The 24,667-nt window shown below is 36.1% G+C and overlaps 1 protein-coding gene across 2 annotated transcripts in view; it reads right to left on the bottom strand.

The window, feature by feature from the left end:
• Nucleotides 1–24,667, bottom strand: part of LOC137252862 (uncharacterized) — a 631,431-nt gene that overhangs the window by 190,977 nt on the left and 415,787 nt on the right. The window contains exon 6 of one of the 2 annotated variants that reach the window (XM_067788969.1): nucleotides 22,361–22,810. The exons of the other annotated variant lie outside the window; for it this stretch is intronic. Coding sequence (XP_067645070.1) covers nucleotides 22,668–22,810 — 143 coding nt within the window. The 3' untranslated portion in view covers nucleotides 22,361–22,667. Of the gene's footprint in view, nucleotides 1–22,360; nucleotides 22,811–24,667 lie in introns of those variants that run through there. 2 annotated transcript variants of the gene reach the window in all.

Genomic DNA, 24,667 nt, shown 5'->3' on the forward strand with positions numbered 1-24,667 from the left:
TACTAAATATTTGCAGCTTCCTAAGGTATGTACGGCTTATAGGGTCATCCTCAGCATCGTTTCTAATTCAGAGTGATTATAACCAAAAAGATACAGCTTAACTTCTTTTTTAAATAAGTTGACATTTCTTATTACCTGTACAGTGGCAGGAAGGGAGTTGACAAATTTGCACGACGTGTATGTGTAAAAACTTCTAAAGTGCGACGTCCTAGTATGCGGAATTTGTGCCATCGGAAGTAGATTTCTTCGTAAGTTGTAGACTTCCGAAGGAAAGCTTTCCATTTTGGTATGTACTTCAAATTGGATTATGACAGCGATTGGACTATGTCCACTTAAAAGCAAACATTGATATATCTAAAAATATTTCGCCTCTTCATTCTAACTCACTACCAATACCAATTAGGAAATATAAAGATCTTCAAAGCATGAAAAAGTCAATTCCTCAGGATTATCACAGCTTCTATGACAATTTAAGCTATGTCAAATTACTCATGACAAAGGTAGAAGAAGAAATTAAACTTTTGGTTTTGAAGTACTTATAAATTAAATTAAGTCTCGATTAAGTTATGTTGAACTAATTTATTTAAATTAAAATAAAATTGTAGACACATATATTTCTAAGTATGCAGTAATCTCGTATCTGCTGTTTGCATACACCAAGATATGCAGGCAGTAAAGTCGTAACTAACAAAATGAGCTTTTACGTTTAACTAGTCATTAGGAACCAACAAGATAAAGTGGCTAGCTATCAATTGCAATAAAACGAAAACGAAAAAGCATTTAAGTAGTTAGCTTTGTTTTACTGAAGAAGAACAAACGTTTTTTTTTAGTTTCTGAAAAATTGTTCTATTGTAGATACGAGGCTAACGAAGAAACGGGACGATATATTGATTTAAATAAATGTTTATATATAAATATGTAGATATATATAATTATTGGAAATTAAATTTTTTTGATTGTTATTTTATTAATGTGGCTGCTCCAGGTAAAGTAAATCGGCAGGTAAAATTCAAGTAACATGGCGGTTATAGAAATGGTAAAACCGCAGTAATTTATTGTCAAAAGACTCGAAAATGAAGAGTGAAATGACCCAAGAAACGACCGCCATTTGACGAGCATTGTGACGTGTGTGAGCAGAACAGTGCTATGCTGACATCCTATAAGTTGGAGCGGAATGCACGATCACATTAATAGGAACGAAACAAAAAATTTGGTGAAAAATCTACTCACGCCCATGCAAATCTATATATACAAAAATGAATGCCATTTTGCGTTGTGATTTTATAACTCAAGAACGGGCTCACCTATCCAAAGCAAATTTTTAGGCTTTGTTCTGACTATTCAGTAGATGGTTTGTGTTTTGAAATTTTAAGAATCGGATACCAGGGTCTCGAGATATAGACCAAAACGTGGACCCGGGTAACCCTAGGATGTGTTTGTACAATATGGGTATCAAATGGAAGCTGCTGATGAATGCTATAGTATAGAGTATCTTTCATGCCGCTCCGTGACTAGGGTCTCGAGATATAGACCAAAACGTGGACCCGGATAACTTTAGGATGTGTTTGTACAATATGGGTAGCAAATGGGAGCTGCTGATGATTGCTATAGTATAGATTATTTTTCATGCCCCTCCGTGACTAGCGTCTCGAGATATAGATCAAAACGTGGACCCGGATAACTTTAGGATGTGTTTGTACAATATGGGTAGCAAATGGGAGCTGTTGATGATTGCTATAGTATAGATTATTTTTCATGCCCCTCCGTGACTAGGGTCTGGAGATATAGACCAAAACGTGGACCGGATAACCCTAGGATGTATTTGAACTACATGAGTATCCATTGTAAGTTGTTGATAAATGCTTGTTGAAAAGAGGGCTTTTCTTTTCGCTGGATAACTAAGGACTCGAGATATAGACCAATTGGGAACTCGCCTTCAGGTTAAGAGATTGCATTCTTATGTACTACAACCAGTTAAAATGGTATATTCAATCACATAACAATATAATCTTTTTACCTGAAGGCGCTGAAAAGCGCTCAATGTATGGTGAAAGTATTTTGAAAAACACACCAAAAACCCATTTGTTTGGTCAGATTCATCCCACTTAGCCAGCGGATTATACGTTTTCATATTAAAATACATACATCAATAATAGTTTAATCATTTACTAAACGATTTATTACCTACTTAGCTACGCTCTTTCGCTCTCAAAATCTATGTACTTTCGTCTAAACTGGCTTACTTATTATTCCCACCTACAAACTTACTTGCATTATATTTATATCAACATGTATGTATGTAGCAGGCAGATCGACAAACAAAGTAGGTTTTGAAAAGACATCGAACAATATTACGGTGCATTTTTTTTTTTTGCATAGAGAAATACATGAATATTTTGTATAGATAGGTATATAGAGCTATGGCTCTCAGCATTAAGAAAATTCAAATTATGAGAATTAATAACATTGGAGTGTAAACATTGCTGGAGCGTTTTCTTGGGCCTCAACACCATTCGTTAGCAGTAAAACGAAGCAGCCCAATACGTTCAGTAGTGTCCGAAATTACCGCGGTGCAAATTATTACATAAAAATGCAAATAGTGTTTTTGTTTAATAATTATTAAGTATGTGTGAATTTGTGAAAAGAAGAAATATAGCGCAAAGCGAATTCCCGAGCAAAAAACGATAAGTTTTGAACTGTTGAAGTGAATTACACGAATGCATGTGTGTTTCCTTATTTGAAAAAACATATGTTGTACCACTATTAATGTAGACATTTTTTTTAAATTTAATTTATTCTTTTTTAATTGAAAGAAAAATGCCACGACCCACACGAGGAAATATAGGTCGCCGAACGCGTCATGCAAATGCTGCGGCATTACAAAGGCGATGACAGACTCCAGATGAACGAGCACAAGCTAATGCATCGCAGCGTGAACGTAATGCACGAAATAGATCTGTTGTACCTGAAATTATGCGTGCTGCTTTTAGTTACAACAGTCAGATTGATTACAGTATGTACGGATATATTGGAATAATGGACGCAATATGTCCACATTGTGATGCGGCTAAATTTCCAGGTGAAACGCCCGGCATGTGTTGTGCTAATGGCAAAGTGAGATTGCCAGCATTAGAAACTCCACCCGAACCATTGTCTTCATTAATTTTTGGGACTTCTGAAAATTCGAAGCACTTTTTGAGTCATATTCAAGAATACAATTCGGCATTTCAAATGACTTCTTTTGGTGCTACTAACATTATTAGAGATAATTGTATGCCGACGTTTAAGGTAAATACTTAAACAGGATTTTTCCAATCAATCTGAATCATAAAAGTATTCTATAGTTTTAAAAATTATTATGCAACATATACCTAAAATTGCATACATGTTGCAGATTCAGGGCCAAATTTATCATCAAGCTGGTTCATTATTGCCATACCGCGACGCTAAAATTTATTTTATTGGTGATGAAAATCGTGAATTGGATCAACGTTGTGCAATTGCTCTGAATACAAGACGAGAAATTATTTGTGAGCTACAAAGGTTTTTCCATCAGCATAACGCATTAGTTCAATTGTTCAAAATTGCTCTCGATCGTATGCCATCTGATAATCACAAAATCGTAATAAGGGCTGATAGAACAGCTTTTGGAGAGCATGAAAGGCGATTCAATGCACCGACAATTGATGTGGTTGCAATTGTAATTCTTGGTGATCAGTTTCAATCCCGTGATATTATACTTTATTGCAGAAATGAGCAATTGCAACGTGTTTCGGAACTTCATCGTAGTTACGACGCATTGCAATACCCAGTATTGCATTGGAAAGGTGACGATGGCTACCATATCAATATACCAATGATTGATACGCGAACAGGTAAATAATATTTTCAGTGTGTTCACATTTCATCATTTGTATGAATTTCTTAAGTCACATTTTGCACTTATTTTCAGGTCTGCATGTACAGAAAAAAGTTAGTGCCATGAATTTTTATTCGTATCGATTGATGGTTCGTCCACAAGAACAAAATTATATCTTGAGATGTGGTAAACTATATCATCAGTACATCGTTGATATGTATGACAAAATAGAAACAGAACGTCTTAATTTTATTCGTTTCAACCAAGCAAAATTAAGATCTGAACAAAATATTCATTTGCAAGATGCGATATCGAATGATGCTAATATTAATGACATCGGACGTTTAACTATATTGCCATCTTCGTATATTGGTAGCCCACGGAATATGAACGAATATGCACAAGACGCAATGTGTTATGTACGAAAATACGGTCGACCGGATCTGTTCATTAATTTACATGTAATCCGCAGTGGGATGACCTCAAAAACAATTTATTTGCCGGACAGTCGACAACCGATCATCATGATATTACTGCGCGTGTTTTTCGGCAAAAATGTTAAGCACTTATGGATTTAATTGTGAAATTATATGTATTTGGGGAGGTGCGTTGCCACATGTAATCCATCGAATGGCAGAAAAGGGGATTGCCGCACACACATATACTAATTTGGCTGGTACATAAAATAACTCCGGATCAAATCGATCGATTATATCAGCTGAAATTCCTGATTACACTGTTGATCCTGAGTTATTTCAAGATGTCTTTAAAAACATGATACATGGACCGTGTGGTCAACTAAATGTGAATTCACCATGTATGATTGATGAAAAGTGTTCGAAAGAATACCCAAGGCAATTTACTTCAGACACAATAACGGGCAATGACGTATATCCTTTGTATCGACGTAGATCACCTAATGATAATGGCAAAACGGCAACCATTAGAATGGATAACCAGTAAGTTGAAGTTGATAATCGTTGGGTGGTTCCGTATTGTCCATTATTATCGAAAATAGTCAATGCTCATATAAATGTGGAATATTGTAATTCTGTCAAATCCATGAAATATATTTGCAAGTATGTAAATAAAGGCGGCGATATGGCAATTTTCGGTTTTGCTGGTGATAATACAAATGATGAAATTACTCAGTATGAAATGGGGCGCTATATTAGTAGCAATGAAGCTGTCTGGAAGCTTATGTCGTTTCCAATGCACGAAAGACATCCTGCGGTTATTCACTTTGCTGTACATCTTGAAAATTGCCAACGTGTTTATTTTAATGTAGCAAATGTATTGGAAAGAGCAGCACAACCACCAGCAACTACGTTAACAGCTTTTTTCAAATTATGCGAAACTGATACATTTGCGATAACTTTGTTATATTCTGAATTGCCTCAGTATTACACATGGAATGTGTCTTCGAAAAAATTTCAAAGACGTAAACAAGGAACAGCAGCTCATGGGCATCCCGGCATTTTCCAAACAGATGCAATTGGAAGAATATATATATTACATCCAAACAATGTTGAGTGTTTTTATTTGAGATTGTTATTAGTTAACGTGAATGGCCCAAAATCATTTCAAGAATAGAGAACAGTCAACGGTCATTTGTGACAAACATACCGTGAAGCATTCCTACTTTTGCCGTTGTTGGAGGATGATGCACATTGGGATTCAACACTTCATGATGCATCTATTTCGGCTCATCCTCAACAAATACGAATACTATTTGCCATTATATTATCAACATGTATGCCATCAAATCCACTTGAATTATGGAACAAATATAAACATTATATTGCAGAAGATATTTTAATTCGTATGCGTCATCATGCAAGAAATCCTGATTTGTTGATAACTTTGGCAATGTACAACGAAGCTTTGATAATAATTGAAGATTAGTACAATTGGGTATGATCGCACCAAATCGTGAGATGCATGATCTGTTTGATCGTGAATTGCAACGTGAGCAGGAATTCAGTTCTAATGATTTGCGTTTATTTGTACAATCGAATATAACCAAAATGAATATTCAGCAAAAACATGTATATGGCACAATCATGCAAGCCATTTCCAATAATGCAGGTGGATTATATTTCTTGGATGCACCTGGTGGTACAGGCAAAACGTTCGTTATATCACTGATTTTAGCGACTATTCGATCGGAACAGAAAATTGCGTTGGCACTTGCATCTTCGGGAATTGCTGCTACATTATTAGAAGGTGGTCGGACAGCACACTCTGCATTAAAATTGCCATTGAATGTACAGGTGATTGGAACACAAACTTGCAATATTTCAAGAAATTCTGCTAAGGCAAAAGTTCTGCGATTATTTTATGGGATGAGTGTACAATGGCGAGTAAAAAATTACTAGAAGCATTTAATCGAACAATGCAAGATTTACGTGGTAATCAACATTTTTTTGGTGGCGCTTTGATATCACTGTCAGGGGATTTTCGACAAACATTACCTGTCATTCCTCGATCAACTCCTGCTGATGAAATAAATGCCAGTTTGAAGTCATCAGTTCTTTGGAGATATGTACAAAAATTGACACTGAACATTAATATGCGTATTCATCTACAAAATGATGCAGCTGCCCATGAGTTTTCAAAACAATTGTTAGAAATTGGCGATGGAAAAATACAAATCGAAAGAACCTACGGATTGATCACTGTACCGAACAATGTTTGTACAATTACAAAATCGATAAATGAATTGATTGAATGTGTTTTTCCAAATATTCTTCAGAATTACAGAAATCATGATTGGTTGAGAGAACGCGCCATTTTAGCACCATTCATTTTCAAATTCAAGCAAAACTCCCAGGTGTAGTCATGACATATAAATCAATTGACAGTGCTATGAATCAAGCTGAGGCACTGAATTATCCAATTGAATTTTTAAATTCATTAGAACCGGCTGGTATGCCACTGCATTGTTTGAATCTGAAAGTGTGTTCTTTGATTATATTATTGCGAAATACTAATCTACCAAAACTGTGTAATGGCACCAGATTGGTAGTGAAAAATGTATTGCCAAACTTGGTTGCAGCTACGATTTTAACTGGTAAATCAAAAGGAGAAGTTTGTCTAATACCGCGTATCCCTATGATTCCAACTGATATGCCATTTGAATTCAAACGTTTACCATTTACGATGTCCATCAACAAAGCCCAAGGGCAAACACTTAACATTTGTGGTGTGTATTTGGAGCAATCATGTTCCAGAGTCGGTACCTCCAGCCGTTTGTTTATGCATGCTCATCCAAATGTTTTGGATTAAGTTTTAAAATAGCTAGCAAATAATAAAATATCTTTTTTTGTAATAAATGAGTTTGATTTAATAGTTCAATTTATACGTAGCGAAGCACATACCGTAAATGCCTGGGCATTAAATATAATAAAAGATATTTTATATCCGAACTGTGATAACAATGTTAATTTTTGTTTTCTTTTTGTGCTTTACGTAATAAAATTGTTTCTTTTGTAAATTGGAAATATTAAACATCGCTATCTACAAAATACTACAGATCGAATAATTAACAAACCTTAGATACATAAGACCCGTTCAATACTACGAAAGCACGACATTAATCATATTAATTTAATTTTTTGCAAATACATTTTTGGGTTTTACCGTATTTTTTTTTTTTGTTTATATTATAGCTTAAGCTGCAACCGTGTTAACTTTTATGTTGAGAGTCAAGCAGCAATTAAGGCAATAATCTCCCATAGCACAGCATCTAAATGCGTGTTAGAGTGTAAGCAGTCTATGGAGAGAATCAGAACAGGGAGAAGCATACATCTATATTGGGTCCCAGGGCACATGGGAATACATGTACAATATGGGTATCGAATGGAAGCTGTTGATGAATGCTATAGTATAGAGTATTTTTCATGCCGCTCCGTGACTAAAGTCTCGCGATATAGACCAAAACGTGGACCCGGATAACTTTAGGATATGTTTGTACAATATGGGTAGCAAATGGGAGCTGTTGATGATTGCTATAGTATAGATTATTTTTCATGCCCCTCCGTGACTAGGGTCTCGATATAGACCAAAACGTGGACCCGAATAACTTTAGAATGTGTTTGTACAATATGGGTAGCAAATGGGAGCTGTTGATGATTGCTATAGTATAGATTATTTTTCATGCCCGTCCGTGACTAGGGTCTCGAGATATAGACCAAAACGTGGACCCGGACAACCCTAGGATGTGTTTGAACTACATGAGTATCCATTGTAAGTTGTTGATAAATGCTAATGAGAAGAGGGCTTTTCTTTTCGCTGGGTAACTAAGGACTCGAGATATAGACCAATTGGGAACTCGCCTTCAGGTTAAGAGATTGCATTCTTATGTACTACAACCACTTAAATTGGGATATACAATCACATAACAATATAATCTTTTTACCTGAAGGCGCTGAAAAGCGCTCAATGTATGGTGAAATTATTTTGAAAAACACACCAAAAACCTATTTGTTTGGTCAGATTCACATACATACATCAATAATAGTTTAATCATTTACTAAACAATTTATTACCTACTTAGCTATGCTCTTTCACCCTCAAAATGTATGTACTTTCGTCTTAACTAGCTTACTTATTATTCCCACCTACAAACTTACTTGCATTATATTTATATCAACATGTATGTATGTAGCAGGCAGATCGACAAACAAAGTAGGCTTTGAAAATACATCGAACAATATTACGGTTAATTTTTTTTTTTTGCATAGAGAAATACATGAATATTTTGTAAATGTCATTGGAGTGTAAACATCGCTGGAGCGTTTTCTTTGACCTCAAAACCATTCGTTAGCAGAATAAATGAAGTGAGTTATACGAATGCATGTTTGTTTCCTTATTTGAAAAAACATATGGTGTACCACTATTAATGTAAACATTTTTAAAATTTAATTAATTCTTTTTTAATTGAAAGAAAAATGCCACGACACACACGAGGAAATATAGGTCGCCGAACGCGTCATGCAAATGCTGCGTCATTACAAAGGCGATCACAGACTCCAGATGAACGAGCACAAGCTAATGCATCTCAGCGTGAACGTAATGCAGGAAATAGATCTGTTGTACCTGAAATTATGCGTGCTGCTTTTAGTTACAACAGTCAGATTGATTACATTATGTACGGATATATTGGAATAATGGACGCAAAATGTCCACATTGTTATGCGGCTAAATTTCCAGGTGAAACGCCCGGCATGTGTTGTGCTAATGGCAAAGTGAGATTGCCTGCATTAGAAACTCCACCCGAACCATTAGCCGTGTTTTTTAACACGCGTATATCCGTTTACGCTTAAACTTTATATTGACTGCTAAGAGACAAACTATAAATACACCTCTGAAATTGCTGCGCATAAATTTTGTCCTACTAAATTTCAATACGCATTATACTCAGATGTAACTGAAATATGTGTCTTTGTTTCACCCTGTACACTAATTCTATGTATTATATGTGTGTCCACAATTCATCGCAACTGATTCAGCTATATGTTATACCCTATGGCCATCAGAGCGTTGCGTCTCCGCTTTTCGGTACACCCTGTTGCTGTAGCTAGTTGTTTTACCACAGCCGCTAGATGGGTCTCCTAAGCATTATCTAAGCGAAGATAGGCGTTTTTTAACACGCGCAAACGAAACGTATACGCGCGTGTTAAAAAACACGGCTATTGTCTTCATTAATTTTTGGGACTTTTGAAAATTCGAAGCACTTTTTGAGTCATATTCAACAATACAATTCGGCATTTCAAATGACTTCTAACATTATTAGAGATAATTGTATGCCGACGTTTAAGGTAAATACTTAAACAGGATTGTTCCAATCAATCTGAATCATAAAAGTATTCTATAGTTTTAAAAATTATTATGCAACATATACCTAAAATTGCATACATGTTGCAGATTCAGGGCCAAATTTATCATCAAGCCATTCATTATTGTTCATTATTGCCATACCCCGACGCTGATTATAAATTTTTGCAAATTTATTTTATTGGTAATGAAAATCGTGAATTGGATCAACGTTGTGCAATTGCTCTGAATACAAGACGAGAAATTATTTGTGAGCTACAAAGGTTTTTCCATCAGCTAACGCATTAGTTCAATTGTTCAAAATTGCTCTCGATCGTATGCCATCTGATAATGACAAAATCGTAATAAGGGCTGATGAAAGGCGATTCAATGCACCGACAATTGATGAGGTTGCAATTGTAATTCTTGGTGATCAGTTTCAATCCCTTGATATTATACTTCATCGCAGCAATGAGCAACTGCAACCTGTTTCGGAACTTCATCGTAGTTGCAACGCATTACAATACCCAATATTGCATTGGAAAGGTGACGATGGTTACCATATCAATATACCAGTGTTTGTTCCATGAACAGGTAAATAATATTTTCAGTGTGTTGACATTTCATCATTTGTATAAATTTCTTAAGTCACATTTTGCATTTATTTTCAGGTCTACATGTACAGAAAAAAGTTAGTGCCATGAATTTTTATTCGTATCGATTGATGGTTCGTCCGCAAGAACAAATTTATATCTTGAGATGTGGAAAACTATATCATCAGTACATCGTTGATATGTATGCCAAAATAGAAACAGAACGTCTTAATTTTATTCGTTTCAACCAAGCAAAATTAACATCTGAACAATATATTCATTTGCAAGATGCTATAGCGAATGATGCTAATATTAATGACATCGGACGTTTAACTATATTGCCATCTTCGTATATTGGTAGCCCACGGAATATGAACGAATATGTACAAGACGCAATGTGTTATGTACGAAAATACGGTCGACCGGATCTGCTCATTACATTTACATGTAATCCGCAGTGGGATGGTATCAAAAACAATTTATTTGCAGGACAGTCGACAACCGATCGTCATGACATTAGTGCGCGTGTTTTTCGGCAAAAATGTAAATCACTTATGGATTTAATTGTGAAATTATATGTATTTTGGGAGATGCGTTGCCATATATTCTCCATCTAATGGCAGAAAAGGGGATTGCCGCACGCACATATACTAATTTGGCTGGTACATAAAAATAACTCCACAATAACACACTGCTAATCCTGAGTTATTTCAAGTTGTCGTTAAAAACATGATAAATGGACCGGGCGGTGAAATAAATGTTAATTCACCATGTGATGAAAAGTGTTCGAAACTATACCCAAAGTAATTTACTTCAGACACAATAACGGGCAATGACGGATATCCGTTGTATCTACGTAGATCACCTAATGATAATGGCGAAACGGCAACCATTAGAATGCATAACCAGGAAGTTGAAGTTGATAATCGTTGGGTGGTTCCGTATTGTCCATTATTATCGAAAATATTCAATGCCCATATAAATGTGGAATATTGTATTTCTGTCAAATCCAATAAATATATTTGCAAGTATGTAAATAAAGGCAGCGATATGGCAATTTTCGGTGTTGCTGGTGATAATACAAATAATGAAATTACTCATTATCAAATGGGGCGCTATATTAGTAGCAATGAAGCTGTCTGGAGGATTATGTCGTTTCCAATGCACGAAAGACATCCTGCGGTTGTTCACTTGGCTGTACATCTTGAGAACGGCCAACGTGTTTATTTTAATGTAGCAAATGTATTGGAAAGAGCAGCACAACCACCAGCAACTACGTTAACCGCTTTTTTCAAATTATGCGAAACTGATGCATTTGCGATAACTTTGTTATATTGTAACAAATTTGCTGCAAATCCTCTTGTTTGCCCTTTTGCTTGGTTCGTAACGCTAAACTGTTGAATAAATAACTCCAATATTGAATAATGGAAAAATGGCCTTTATTAAAATACTTCACAATAACACTCAAACTTGCAACGAATAGCTTGATTAATAACCACACTGATTGATAGCTCAATGAATCTCTACTTTTCAAAATAAGACTGCTATTGCTCGCTAGATATCGTCTTAATCGAAACTGCTTGACAACTCAAATCAAACTGAATTACAGCGCCTCTACATCTGTCGCCCTTTATACTCTTTGGTTTCCTCGTTCGCATCTTCTAGACGCTTCCAGAATCTACTAGTCCAGTAGCTCTCAAACTTCTCAGCCGTAACTACAATTGCACAATTTTATAGTTTTTCTCATTGCATACTTATAGGAGTATCTCAGATATATGCATGTATTTGTGCATTGACTCTCTGCTGCTCGTGCACGTACATGGTACATATATGTAGACGCAGTTATTGTTTCGTTTATGTAGATACATGATGATTGAATTATTGATGTGCATTCACGTCACTGCTTAGCATCGGCTTGGAGCTGGCAGCACTCCTTAGTTTTGCTAATATTCGTAACACTGCCCTCCACCTAAGTCTGATCGTCCTGATCAGACAAATCTCTCGATCTAAACGTTGCTAGCATCGCCAAATGTACCACTCTTCTACTCCGTGGTTTCTCAATGCTTTGTATGCAGTACATGGTATCACTGATCTTCTTCACAACCTTGTACGGGCCTTCCCACCTGCACCGAAATTTGGATGGAACACCTTTCCGCCGGAGAGGGTTGTATAACAGTACCAAATCTCCCGCCAAGAAACTTTTCGGATTATTGTTCTCATGGTACCTGTGTTTCATCGTACCACTCAATACCCTGGTTCGTTCCTTCACACCCTGTTGTTTGGCCGATGAACTACTTCGTAGAGCTAGCGCTGGATGGATTTGCTTTGCATAATCAGTATCGTTCCCACGTTTCCCCACAGTAGTGCGCTCTGGCTTGAAACTACCCTCGCATTCTTTCTCGGAAATTCGTTGCTTCGTTTTCCTGCGTCTTTTAGGTTTTGTCAATGCCAGTGTTTCTCTCGCAGGTACTTTTGATTTTGATTTATTTGGCCCATTCGATCTATCAACCTTTGCCTTTGACTTTCGTGGTCTTTGTCGAGTCTTTTCCACCAGTACCCGATTACTGCTGAACCCTTTTTCCAAACTAAAGTTAAGTGGTATGTCCTGGTTCTTATAGCGCATAATTTTTCTCCGCATATTGATCCTGATGTCATGGTCCACTCCCAATATGACTTCATCAACGATCTCCGCCACAACGAATTTGTGTAAAACCATGACCTTCCCAATTAAGACTTCACAGATCACTTCTCCCCGGACTTGGTTATACTCGTCTGTGACCGTACGCAACCTTGCTCCAGGTAATGACTTTACTCTCCTGTAGACCAAATCAGATGGAATCAAGGAATGAGATGCCCCCGTATCTACAGTCAGTACACGCTCTTTACCATCTACATTCTCTCTGATGGTAAGACTGCTTGATTTCCTTCCAATCTGCGACACAGATATCACAGGACATTCAATAGCCGGGGCAAGTTTTCGTTCTTTACATCCGACACGCTCTTGCTCATTTCCGCCAGCTTTGCGTTTACGGCCACCCACATTGTTGGAACTATTAGGACCAAGATCGCAATGACGTGCAATGTGACCTGGGCTGCCGCACTTGAAACATTTAATAACTCCGGCATTCTTCTGTTGAGATCCCTTCAGTGCCTCCAAAATTGTGTCTACCCACTCAGGCCTTTCTACTTCCACACTGCGTGCTTTGAAAACTGGCTTACACAGAAGCGACGCTGTTTCCTGAATCAGAGCATGCGATACCGTTTCAGCAAATGTTAGTTTTGGATTCGCATATGTAGCCCGCTTCGTTTCCACATCTCGTATGCCATTTATAAAGCTCTGAATTTTTACCCTTTCAGTGTATTCCACGGGTGCGTCCGCATTTGCAAGATGAGCCAATCTTTCAATATCTGAAGCAAACTCCTGCAATGTCTCATTTGCTTTTTGGTAGCGGTTTTGCAACTCAATTTGGAATATCTGTTTCCTGTGTTCGCTTCCGTATCGCCGTTCTACAGCAGCCATCAATGCGTCATAACTGTTCCGTTCGTACTCTGGAATAGTCTGTAAGATTTCGGCAGCTGGTCCTTTCAATGCTACGAAGAGTGCGGCAACTTTATCTTCCACATTCCAGTTGTTCACTGCTGCGGTCTTCTCAAACTGTAGCTTGAAGACCTGGAAAGGAACAGAACCGTCAAAAGATGGAGTTTTTACCTTCGTATTGCTTGCTGAAACAACTGGGCGAATTAGTTGCAACTCCTGTATACGACCTCTCAATGTTTCAATCTCGGCATCGATTTTGTTCTCAAGTTGCAAAATTTTTGTGTCTTGCGCCTCCATCTTCGAAGAAATACGTCCTTCTTGCTCTTCCAGTTGTGCAGAGATCTGCGCTGATATTTGTGCCGACATTTCAGACATTCGTGCCTCTTGTGCTTCAATCTTCGATGTTTTACGGTTCTCCTGCAATTCCAGTTGAGATGCTATACGTGTCTACTGTGATTCCACCTGTGATGACATATATGTTTTCTGTTCTTGCAGTTGATTTTCCATCTTGGATGTTATACGTGTCTCCTATGATTCCAATTGTGATGACATGTTGGTAGATATTTGTGATGACATTTCGGACATTTGTGCCGATATTGCAGCCAATATCATGTTCAGGTCTGTGTTCGCCATTGTCTGCGGTGTTTCTTCCATTTTTGTTATTTCCTCGCCATCAAGATGAAAGTCATACTCTTCCAAATCAATTCCTTCTGCTTCCATTGCCTCTCGTAGCCGTGCCTGAAGTTCAAGTTTAACGCCGCTTGTATTCAATCCACGGCTCTCCAACTCCTTTAGTTGCTGGATCTTCAATTCACTGAACTTTGCCATGTCCTTGTTGTCCTCTCGAATTTATTCAACAATTCCTCTTCTGACACCAATTATAACGAATTTGCTGCAAATCCTCTTATTTGCCCTTTTGCTAGGTTCGTAACGCTAAACTGTTGAATAAATAACTCCAATATTGAATAAGGCAAAAATGGCCTTTATTAAAATACTTCACAATAACACTCAAACTGTGCAACGAATAGCTTGCTGATTGATAGCTCAATGAAACTCTACTATTCAAAATAATACTGCTATTGCTCGCTAGATATCGTCTTAATCGAAACTGCTTGACAACTCAAATCAAACTGAATTACAGCGCCTCTACATCTGTCGCCTTTTATACTCTTTGGTTTCCTCGTTCGCATCTTCTAGACGCTTCCAGAATTTACTAGTCCAGTAGCTCTCAAACTTCTCATCTGTAACTACAATTGCACAATTTTATAGTTTTTCTCATTGCATACTTATAGGAGTATCTCAGATATATGCATGTATTTGTGCATTGACTCTCTGCTGCTCGTACACGTACATGGTACATAAATGTAGACGCAGTTATTGTTTCGTTTATGTAGATACATGATGATTGAATTATTGATGTGCATTCACGTCACTGCTTAGCATCGGCTTAGAGCTGGCAGCACTCCTTAGTTTTGCTAATATTCGTAAGAATATTCTGAAATGCCTCAGTATTACACATGGAATGTGTCTTTTAACAACAGTTCATGGGCATCCTGGCATTTTCCAAACAGATGCAATTGGGAGAATATATACAGTACATCCAAATAATGTTGAGTGTTTTTATTTGAGATTGTTATTAGTTAACGTAAATGGCCCAAAATCATTTCAAGAATTGAGAACAGTCAACGGTCATTTGTGTCAAACATACCGTGAAGCATGCCATCTTTTGCATTTGTTGGAGGATGATGCACATTGGGATTCAACACTTCATGATGCATATATTCCGGCTCATCCTCAACAAATACGAATGCTATTTGCCATTATATTATCAACATGTATGCCATCAAATCAACTTGAATTATGGAACAAATATAAACATTATATTGCAGAAGATATTTTGATTCGTATGCGTCATCATGCAAGAAATCCTGATTTGTTGATAACTTTGGAAATGTAAAACAAAGCTTTGATAATAATTGAAGATGTCTCTAACGATTGCAAATAAAACATTAGTACAATTGGGTATGATCACACCAAATCGTGAGATGCATGATCTGGTTGATCATGAATTGCAACGTGAGCAGGAATTCAATTCTAATGACTTGCGTTTATTTTTACAATCGAATATAACCAAAATGAATAATATTCAGCAAAAACATGTATATGACCCAATCATGCAAGCCATTTCCAATAATGCAGGTGGATTATATTTCTTTGATGCACCTGGTGGTACAGGCAAAACGTTCGCTATATCACTGATTTTAGCGACTATTCGATCGGAACAGAAAATTGCATTGGACTTGCATCTTCGGGAATGGCTGCTACATTATTAGAAGGTGGTCGGACAGCACACTCTGCATTCAAATTGCCATTGAGTGTACAGGTGATTGAAACTCCAACTTGCAATATTTCAAGAAATTCTGCTATGGCAAAAGTTCTGCGATTAACGTCAATTATTTTATGGGATGAGTGTACAATGGCGAATAAAAAATACTATAAGCATTTAGCAAGATTTACGTGGTAATCAACAGCTTTTCGGTGGTGCTTTGATATTACTGTCAGGGGATTTTCGACAAACATTGCCTGTCATTCCGCCATCAACTCCTGCTGATGAAATAAATGACTGTTTGAAGTCATCAGTTCTTTGCAGATATGTACAAAAATTAACACAGAACATTAATATGTGTATTCACCTGCAAAATGATCCAGCTGCCCGTGAGTTTTCAAAACAATTGTTAGAAATTGTTTTTGTTTTTATCGGCCTATTGATAAATCATTCAAGGTTCGAATCGAGCTCAAGGACAGAACAATAATTTTTTTCTAATGATAATTATTGTTATTTTTTAATTTTTCTAAATTTGAAAAATTGAATTTTGTTTTTGAAATAGTAAGTAGAAAATTTTTCAGACAACCTGCCATAGCTGCGCAGATAGATCCATTTCGGAGGGTGCTAAGCCTTCATCATCAGTACGCTTTAGGCATGCTGCGCTAACCATTTAGCTATACAGCGGTGGTTTGTTTGACTGGCAAATTTGCTACTTCTATTCCTTTTTACCAACTATATTTATTCAGTGTTGCGCCATCTGGTGCAAAGCACTGATAATGCTGGATTTTTGTTTATTGTCAATTACTTTGTTTGACATTCCCAAGTGCTCATGGTTGATTAACAATTGTTTTTGTTTTTATCGGCCTATTGATAAATCATTCAAGGTTCGAATCGAGCTCAAGGCCAGAACAATAATTTTTTTCTAATGATAATTATTGTTATTTTTTAATTTTTTAATTTTTTAAATTTGAAAAATTGAATTTTGTTTTTGAAATAGTATGTAGAAAATTTTTCAGACAACCTGCCATAGCTAAGCAGATAGATCCATTTCGAAGGGTGCTAAGCCTTCATCATCAGTACGTTTAGGCATGCTGCGCTAACCATTTAGCTATACAGCGGTGGTTTGTTTGACTGGCAAATTTGCTACTTCTATTCCTTTTTACCAACTATATTTATTCAGTGTTGCGCCATCTGGTGCAAAGCACTGATAATGCTGGATTTTTGTTTATTGTCAATTACTTTGTTTGACATTCCCAAGTGCTCATGGTTGGTATATAGTTGGTAAAAAGGAATAGAAGTAGCAAATTTGCCAGTCAAACAAACCACCGCTGTATAGCTAAATGGTTAGCGCAGCATGCCTAAAGCGTACTGATGATGAAGGCTTAGCACCCTTCGAAATGGATCTATCTGCGCAGCTATGGCAGGTTGTCTGAAAAATTTTCTACTTACTATTTCAAAAACAAAATTCAATTTTTCAAATTTAGAAAAATTAAAAAATAACAATAATTATCATTAGAAAAAAATTATTGTTCTGGCCTTGAGCTCGATTCGAACCTTGAATGATTTATCAATAGGCCGATAAAAACAAAAACAATTGTTAATCAACCATGAGCACTTGGGAATGTCAAACAAAGTAATTGACAATAAACAAAAATCCAGCATTATCAGTGCTTTGCACCAGATGGCGCAACACTGAATAAATATAGTTGGTAAAAAGGAATAGAAGTAGCAAATGTGCCAGTCAAACAAACCACCGCTGTATAGCTAAATGGTTAGCGCAGCATGCCTAAAGCGTACTGATGATGAAGGCTTAGCACCCTTCGAAATGGATCTATCTGCGCAGATATGGCAGGTTGTCTGAAAAATTTTCTACTTACTATTTCAAAAACAAAATTCAATTTTTCAAATTTAGAAAAATTAAAAAATAACAATAATTATCATTAGAAAAAAATTATTGTTCTGGCCTTGAGCTCGATTCGAACCTGGAATTGTTAGAAATTGGTGATGGCAAAATACAAATCGACAGAACCAACGGATTGATCACTGTACCGAATAATTTTTGTACAATTACGAAATCGATAGATGAATTGATTGAATGTGTTTTTCCAAATTTTCTTCAGAATTACAGAAATCATGATTGGTTGAGAGAACGCGTCATTTTAGCACCGAAGAACATTCATATCAATGTCGTTAATTTTCAAATTCAAACAAAATTCCCAGGTGTAGTAGTCATGACATATAAATCAATTGACAGTGCTACGAATCAAGGAGGCAATGAATTATCCAATTGAATTTTTAAATTCATTAAAACCGGCTGGTATGCCACCGCATTGTTTGAATTTGAAAGTGGGTTCCTTGATTATATTATTGCGAAATATTAATCCACCAAAACTGTGTAATGGCACCAGATTGGCAGTGAAAAATTTATTGCCAAATTTGATTGAAGTTACGATCTTAACTCGTAAAACAAAAGGGGTGGTTTGTTTAATACCGCGTATCCCTATGATTCCAACTGATATGCCATTTGAATTCAAACAATTACAATATACTGTGCGTTTATCTTTTGCGATGCCCATCAAAAAATTCCAAGAGCAAACACTTAACATTTGTGGTGTGAATTTGGAGGAATCATGTTGTCCACATGGCCATCTTTATGTTGCCTGTTCCAGAGTCGGTACCCCCAGCCGTTTGTTTATTCATTCTCAAAATGGAAAAACAAAAAATATTGTTTACCCAAATGTTTTGGATTAAGTTTTAAAATAGCTAGCAAATAATAAAATATCTTTTTTTTGCAATAAATGAGTTTGATTTAATATTTCACTTTATACGTAGCGAAGCTCGTACCGGGCTGCTAGTGTTACTATGAATATAACCTCTGCAAAAAGTCACAATGACCGTAAAATGACTAGTCAAATGAAGTGGAGCGTTTTTGCAGGGGATTCAAATTGAATACTACCGTATTGACAGCTTCTGCCCAAAACTTAAGCTTCCTTTATTTTGTCATGAAACATCGTTCGCGCTTCCTCCATTAATGCATTTCTCTCTCTACACCACCATTTTATTGCGGAGTATACGGCACTGTACGTTCATGTACTTTTTATAGCACCACCTGCTTATGATTTCTGTTTCAGTAAATAAACAAAACGAAAATGCGAATAAGTAGTCATCTTTAATAAGTAAAAAATACTCAGCCCCACCATTCGATTTTTCTTGCCTTGGACCACATATGTATGTATATCTGGAAAATAAATTCCTCTTCAACGAAATCCACATTGACACCTTTGAGAGAGAAACTGCCTAACATGTGCTACATTTTGATGACAAAGTCGATCATGCCATGTACGCAAAAACAACTTATCACTTGCTGCAATATTTACCGCGCTACATTCTGGACCCTTTATCAGCATTTGGATAAATTTTCCATTTCGCACACCCACAGCTACAGTTCTCCCATCATTTCTGACAAATTTGCAGTCGCCACTATCCCATTGAAAGTAAAACCCCGATCTAGTGCCTTTATTTGAGAAAATAAATTGTAATGAATGTCTCGCACATAAAGCGCATTCTTCAACACTTTTGAACTCATTTTTGGCCGTCGTTAACTAAAACATTTCACCTTTTCCTGCTGCTTTAATGGCACGCCCGACCAACTTTAACGATATCATTTTAGTGTTGAAAACTGGCAAACCAATCACGCCGCTTGCTCACATGATCAGTTGCTCCTGAATCAAGTACCCAAATGTCCTGCTTACCGCCCACGTTTGCGCTTTCATATTTTTACGTTGAATTTCATTCTTTGCCGGAGTTTCGAACGAACTAGAGTAGTAAAAATGGATTTTGAGGTATACAGATCTGTGAAATCAGAACTGACGCACAAAAGCCAGCTTAGAGTAGACCTTGGCTGTTATATAAGTTATATGTCTTTGGAATAAGAAATTGGAATCAAACACCACTCCAAGATCAGTTAATTCAGAAACAATGCTTAGTTGCAAGCCGCCATTATGATAGGAAGTAGGGATGGATAAGTGGGATTTATAATAGGAGATATGGTACCATTTATAGATTTTTAAGGCAAGCTTGGTTTTCCGACACCAAGTGACAACATTGTTTAAATCCCTTTGAAGGTTAAATGAGTCTGAGGGGGACTCAGTCTTTGTGAAAATCTTCATATAATCGGCATACAAAAAAAAACTGTGAAGATTCAAAACAAGTGGATGATACTCCTATACTGCTAATAGAAAATGCTCGCAATGTGTTTTGGATGCGAAATCAAAGCAAGACAACCTATAAAATTTTTGTGATTGTAGCAGCATAAGTGCGACATGGAAAAACTTGAATTTTTGAATACAAAAACAAAAACATGTAAACAGCAATATATCGGCACTCTGATGTTGGGGAATGTACTTAGCTTTTTGTAGCAATATATAAGTATTACATATATGCCATTGATGAATATCAAAAATAGTATTGGGCTAAATATTGGCTCTAAAATGTGGACGATTTAAAAGCACTTTTTGCTTTATTTTTGGACATAATATCCGCGCTAACTTATAATAAGTTGTTTGTATTATATGAATTACAAATGACTAAGCCGCCATACCTTTTTTTTTATATTTCGTTAGCAAAATGCATACTATCTGTTTTACTAAACTTAGCTTGTTAATAAAAATTACTGTAGTTAGGGTCTTTTGTTACATGAATTTCCAATGGAGGCTGTACTGACGATTGGTTTTTATAATCGCTTCTTAGAAATTAAAAAAAAAATTAAATAACACTTTTTCGAACAAAATTTCAGTTATGGGGTTTCTACATGTCATCAACGACATATTACAACACAAAAATTTCAATAAGAAATAATAAACCGTTTAATTTGTTTCTCACTCTTTATACGTATACGTATTGCGTTACATTCAATACATTTTCCTTAAAATGAAGGGACAATTTCTTAGCCGAAATTTGTTTTAATTAATAATACAACTATTTCAAGTCCAATGAAGTTAGTGGTTCTAAAAATTTTTCTATGTTAGCCCTCGTTTTTGAGATGTTCACCAAAGTTTTGACCTGGATGATCTTAAAATATTTTATGTCAATATGGATATCACACAAAAAGAGCTGTGTAAATAATCAAGATATAATGATAATACATTTGTATATATATATATTTGTATATTTTGTGCAGATATCAACCAAAATATAATTAAAATGGTGACCACGTCAGTACCGATACAAGGGATGTCGCGACCATTACATTTTATTGCTAATTAATCAACCAGGTAGGCAATTAGAAAGTAAAGTCCTCTCTCGGCAAACAAAAATCATGCTCTACAAGTCACTTATCGTACCCGTTCTGCTATATGGTGCAGAAGCATGGACCATGACAAAATCAGATGAAGCGGCTCTAGGAGTGTTCGGGAGAAAGGTACTTCGAAAAATGGACTTTTACCCGTTGGCGATGGTGAGTACCGAAAAAGATTTAATGATGAGCTGTAAGAGCCTTACGCAAACATCAACATAGTCTAGCGAATTAAAGAGCAGCGGCTGTGCTGACTAAGCCATGTTATGCGAATGAAAGATGACGCTCCGGCTAAGAAAATGTTTTAATCAGAACCCGCCTATGGAAGCAGAGAAGAGGGTGGCCCCTACTCCGCTGGAAGGATCAGGGCGAAGACGATTTAAACTCCATTGGCGTGACCAAGTGGCGCCAGTTGACAGAGTGAAGAAGCGACTGGCTTGGTTGGTTGGATGGCCATAACCGTTTAACCGGTTTAGCGCCAATTAAGTGAGTAAGAAATTAATCACAAAGGGTCAAAATGTGTTTTTTCTTCGAACAAGGTAATAATAGGTCACATTTCTAAGTTAGATATGGTGATTTTGTTTGACTATATTTTTTTCTGGCAGTATTTTTTGCGCATCATTTGAATTATAAAGGAATTTCACAAAAGTATCGCGACCGTTACAATGGAAACTCCCACATGTTGGAAAGTATGTCATCATCTCATTACCATTTTTGGGGAATGTAGAGAAAAACTTTGTAAATATACACATTGGAAAGATTTTTTTTATCAAATTTACTATACTAATACATTTTGTTAAATACTGCAACAACAAAAAGTAATATCACTTGAAATGTTTCCAACATGAATATCTTGGGGCGTAATTTTCAAAGAATCCAAATTTTTGCACGTAACTCCTGAAATACAAATAAAATATCCACAAACTGTTTACACTTTTTTTAAATTTTTTATTTTATTTTATTTCTTTTGAAATACGTTAAATTAAATTTTAAAACAAAATTTACAATTGTTTCAATTTGTTCGTAATGATGAAACGTAATAGATCGCATTTTCTTCCTTATTTTCTTCAAATGCGTAGCTTTCTTTAAATGAGAATTTTTATGGAGAACTGTTTCTCATTTCAGTTTAAAAGGTCAAACGAAGCATTTCCGTCAGTGTAAATATAGTACTATTTTCAATCCATTTCCTGCTCGAATTGAAATCAAACCCTTTCGTATTTTTACTCGCCTCTACAAAAATTTTACTCCGTGCTATGTATGTCACCATGTTGGGCTGAATATCCCTGCAAATTTGGGCCTTGTAGTTTAGGAGGTCGGCACGACAATAATTGAATTGCTTCTATTAAGCCATCGTGACTGGCTGCACTGGATTGCCAATTCAAATCTGAAACGAAAAAAACCTTATTGGGATATATGCTGTTGATGACATATATATAACTAAAAACAAATAAGGACGGTACTGTTTTCGGCTGTGCCGAAGACTTCATACTTTTCATGAATGTGGGTGAACAATAATCTTAATCTTATCCCATTCGTAATATCCAAATGATCCACTGTATAAGATATGAAATATATAGTGAACAGATGTACAATACCTACGCGATTTTTAAGATAATTTAAATAAAAACTATAAAATAAAACATAGGTATATGTTGGAACGATTTTCCGTCATCGTCAAAAATCCCTTGTCAAAAAATCCTTCCAATATACATCATTTATCCACCTTGTTGGAAAATCAACAAAACAAAAAGTCAAAAAATGGGTAGGTACTTTATATAAGGATGCAAAGTTTCGCATCTTCTGTGGTCTGCATGAAATAGCTTTGACCAGCAATCACTTATCTCAACAATATATGACGTAAACGTAAGAATTTGATGCAATTTGAAGCTTCTAGCCTCTAAAATGGGGGCAGAAATTACAGTTTATATGGGGCATATACTATATATACCACGATCTCTATTATTTTTTCAGACAACAATATATGCTATATAGGTAGGCAATTAGTGAAATTTTAAGCTTCTAGCTGTTAAAATAGTGTAGAAATTGCGAAAAGCTTCTTATCTGAACAATCGGTTGAATGGGATATATACAGCCCAATTCTAAATATTCCCTCGGAATTATGTTTTCGCGGATTTTTTTATTCTCGCGGAAAAATTCCTCCAATTCTTTTCTCCTATGGATAACAATAATTGAAGAATAGGAATTTAAATTTTTTGAAGTCAGCTGTTTTGTCAATTGAAATTTGCGCATTTCTTGTTTTGTTTAAAAAATTTAAAAGTTTAATTATTGTTGCGAAGTCGTTTGTAATTAAGAAATAAAATATAAACAAAGGACTGTATTGAATTTCGTATGTTATTCACTGAAATGAGTATTGAATTGGTGCCACAGCAACATCAACACAGGAGCATAAGAAGAAGATGGCGGGATAACACAAATCCGCTGGAGTTGCCTGCTTCCGTTCAGCAAAGAAAATTTCTGGCGGCTAAGCCGAGTTGAATTCGTCTTTCGTCATATGCCAAAATCTATTTAAGCCTTCTTAAAAGGTCCTTGCGCAATTTCTGGATAGCTGCATCAAATATACCAAAAGCTCTTCCGTTGCTTATGATATACTTTTCGACTTAAAATAAAGAATATAGTGGTAGAATGTACATATTTTAGCACAAATTTGTACAAATTAGTGTTCCTTCTTAAACGAACCAATTTAGTTTAACTATTTTGATGCATTTACTTTAATTTAATAAGTGAAAAAACTCCTAATAAATGGCAGAGAAATCTCCCTCGCACTCACATTCATAATACCTACTTTTCTCCCATAACCGGTTTCCGCTTTTTCGAACATTGTTCAGAAAAAGAGAAAAGGGAGAAGTGAAAAAACTCACAAGGAATTTTTATTTATAATACAATGAATTGGAGAAGGGAAAAAGCTCGCAAAGAATTTTTGTTTAGAATTGGGCTGATACTATATATACGACCGATCTAAACAATTTTTTCAGACAACAATGTAAGCATTTGGTGAAGGTTCTAGCTGTTAAATGGGGCAGAATTACGAAAAGTGTCTTATCTGAACAATCGGTTGTATGGGATACATACCATTTATACGACCGATGTCTATGACTTTTTCAGACAACAATATATACTATATACGTAAGCATTTGGTGAAATTTGAACCTTCTTACTTACTTACTTAATTGGCGCTTAACCGTCTAAACGGTTATGGCCGTCCAACAAGGCGCGCCAGTCG

Source organism: Eurosta solidaginis, chromosome 5, assembly GCF_040869045.1.
Source record: "Eurosta solidaginis isolate ZX-2024a chromosome 5, ASM4086904v1, whole genome shotgun sequence".
Classification (NCBI taxonomy): Eukaryota; Metazoa; Arthropoda; class Insecta; order Diptera; family Tephritidae; genus Eurosta; species Eurosta solidaginis.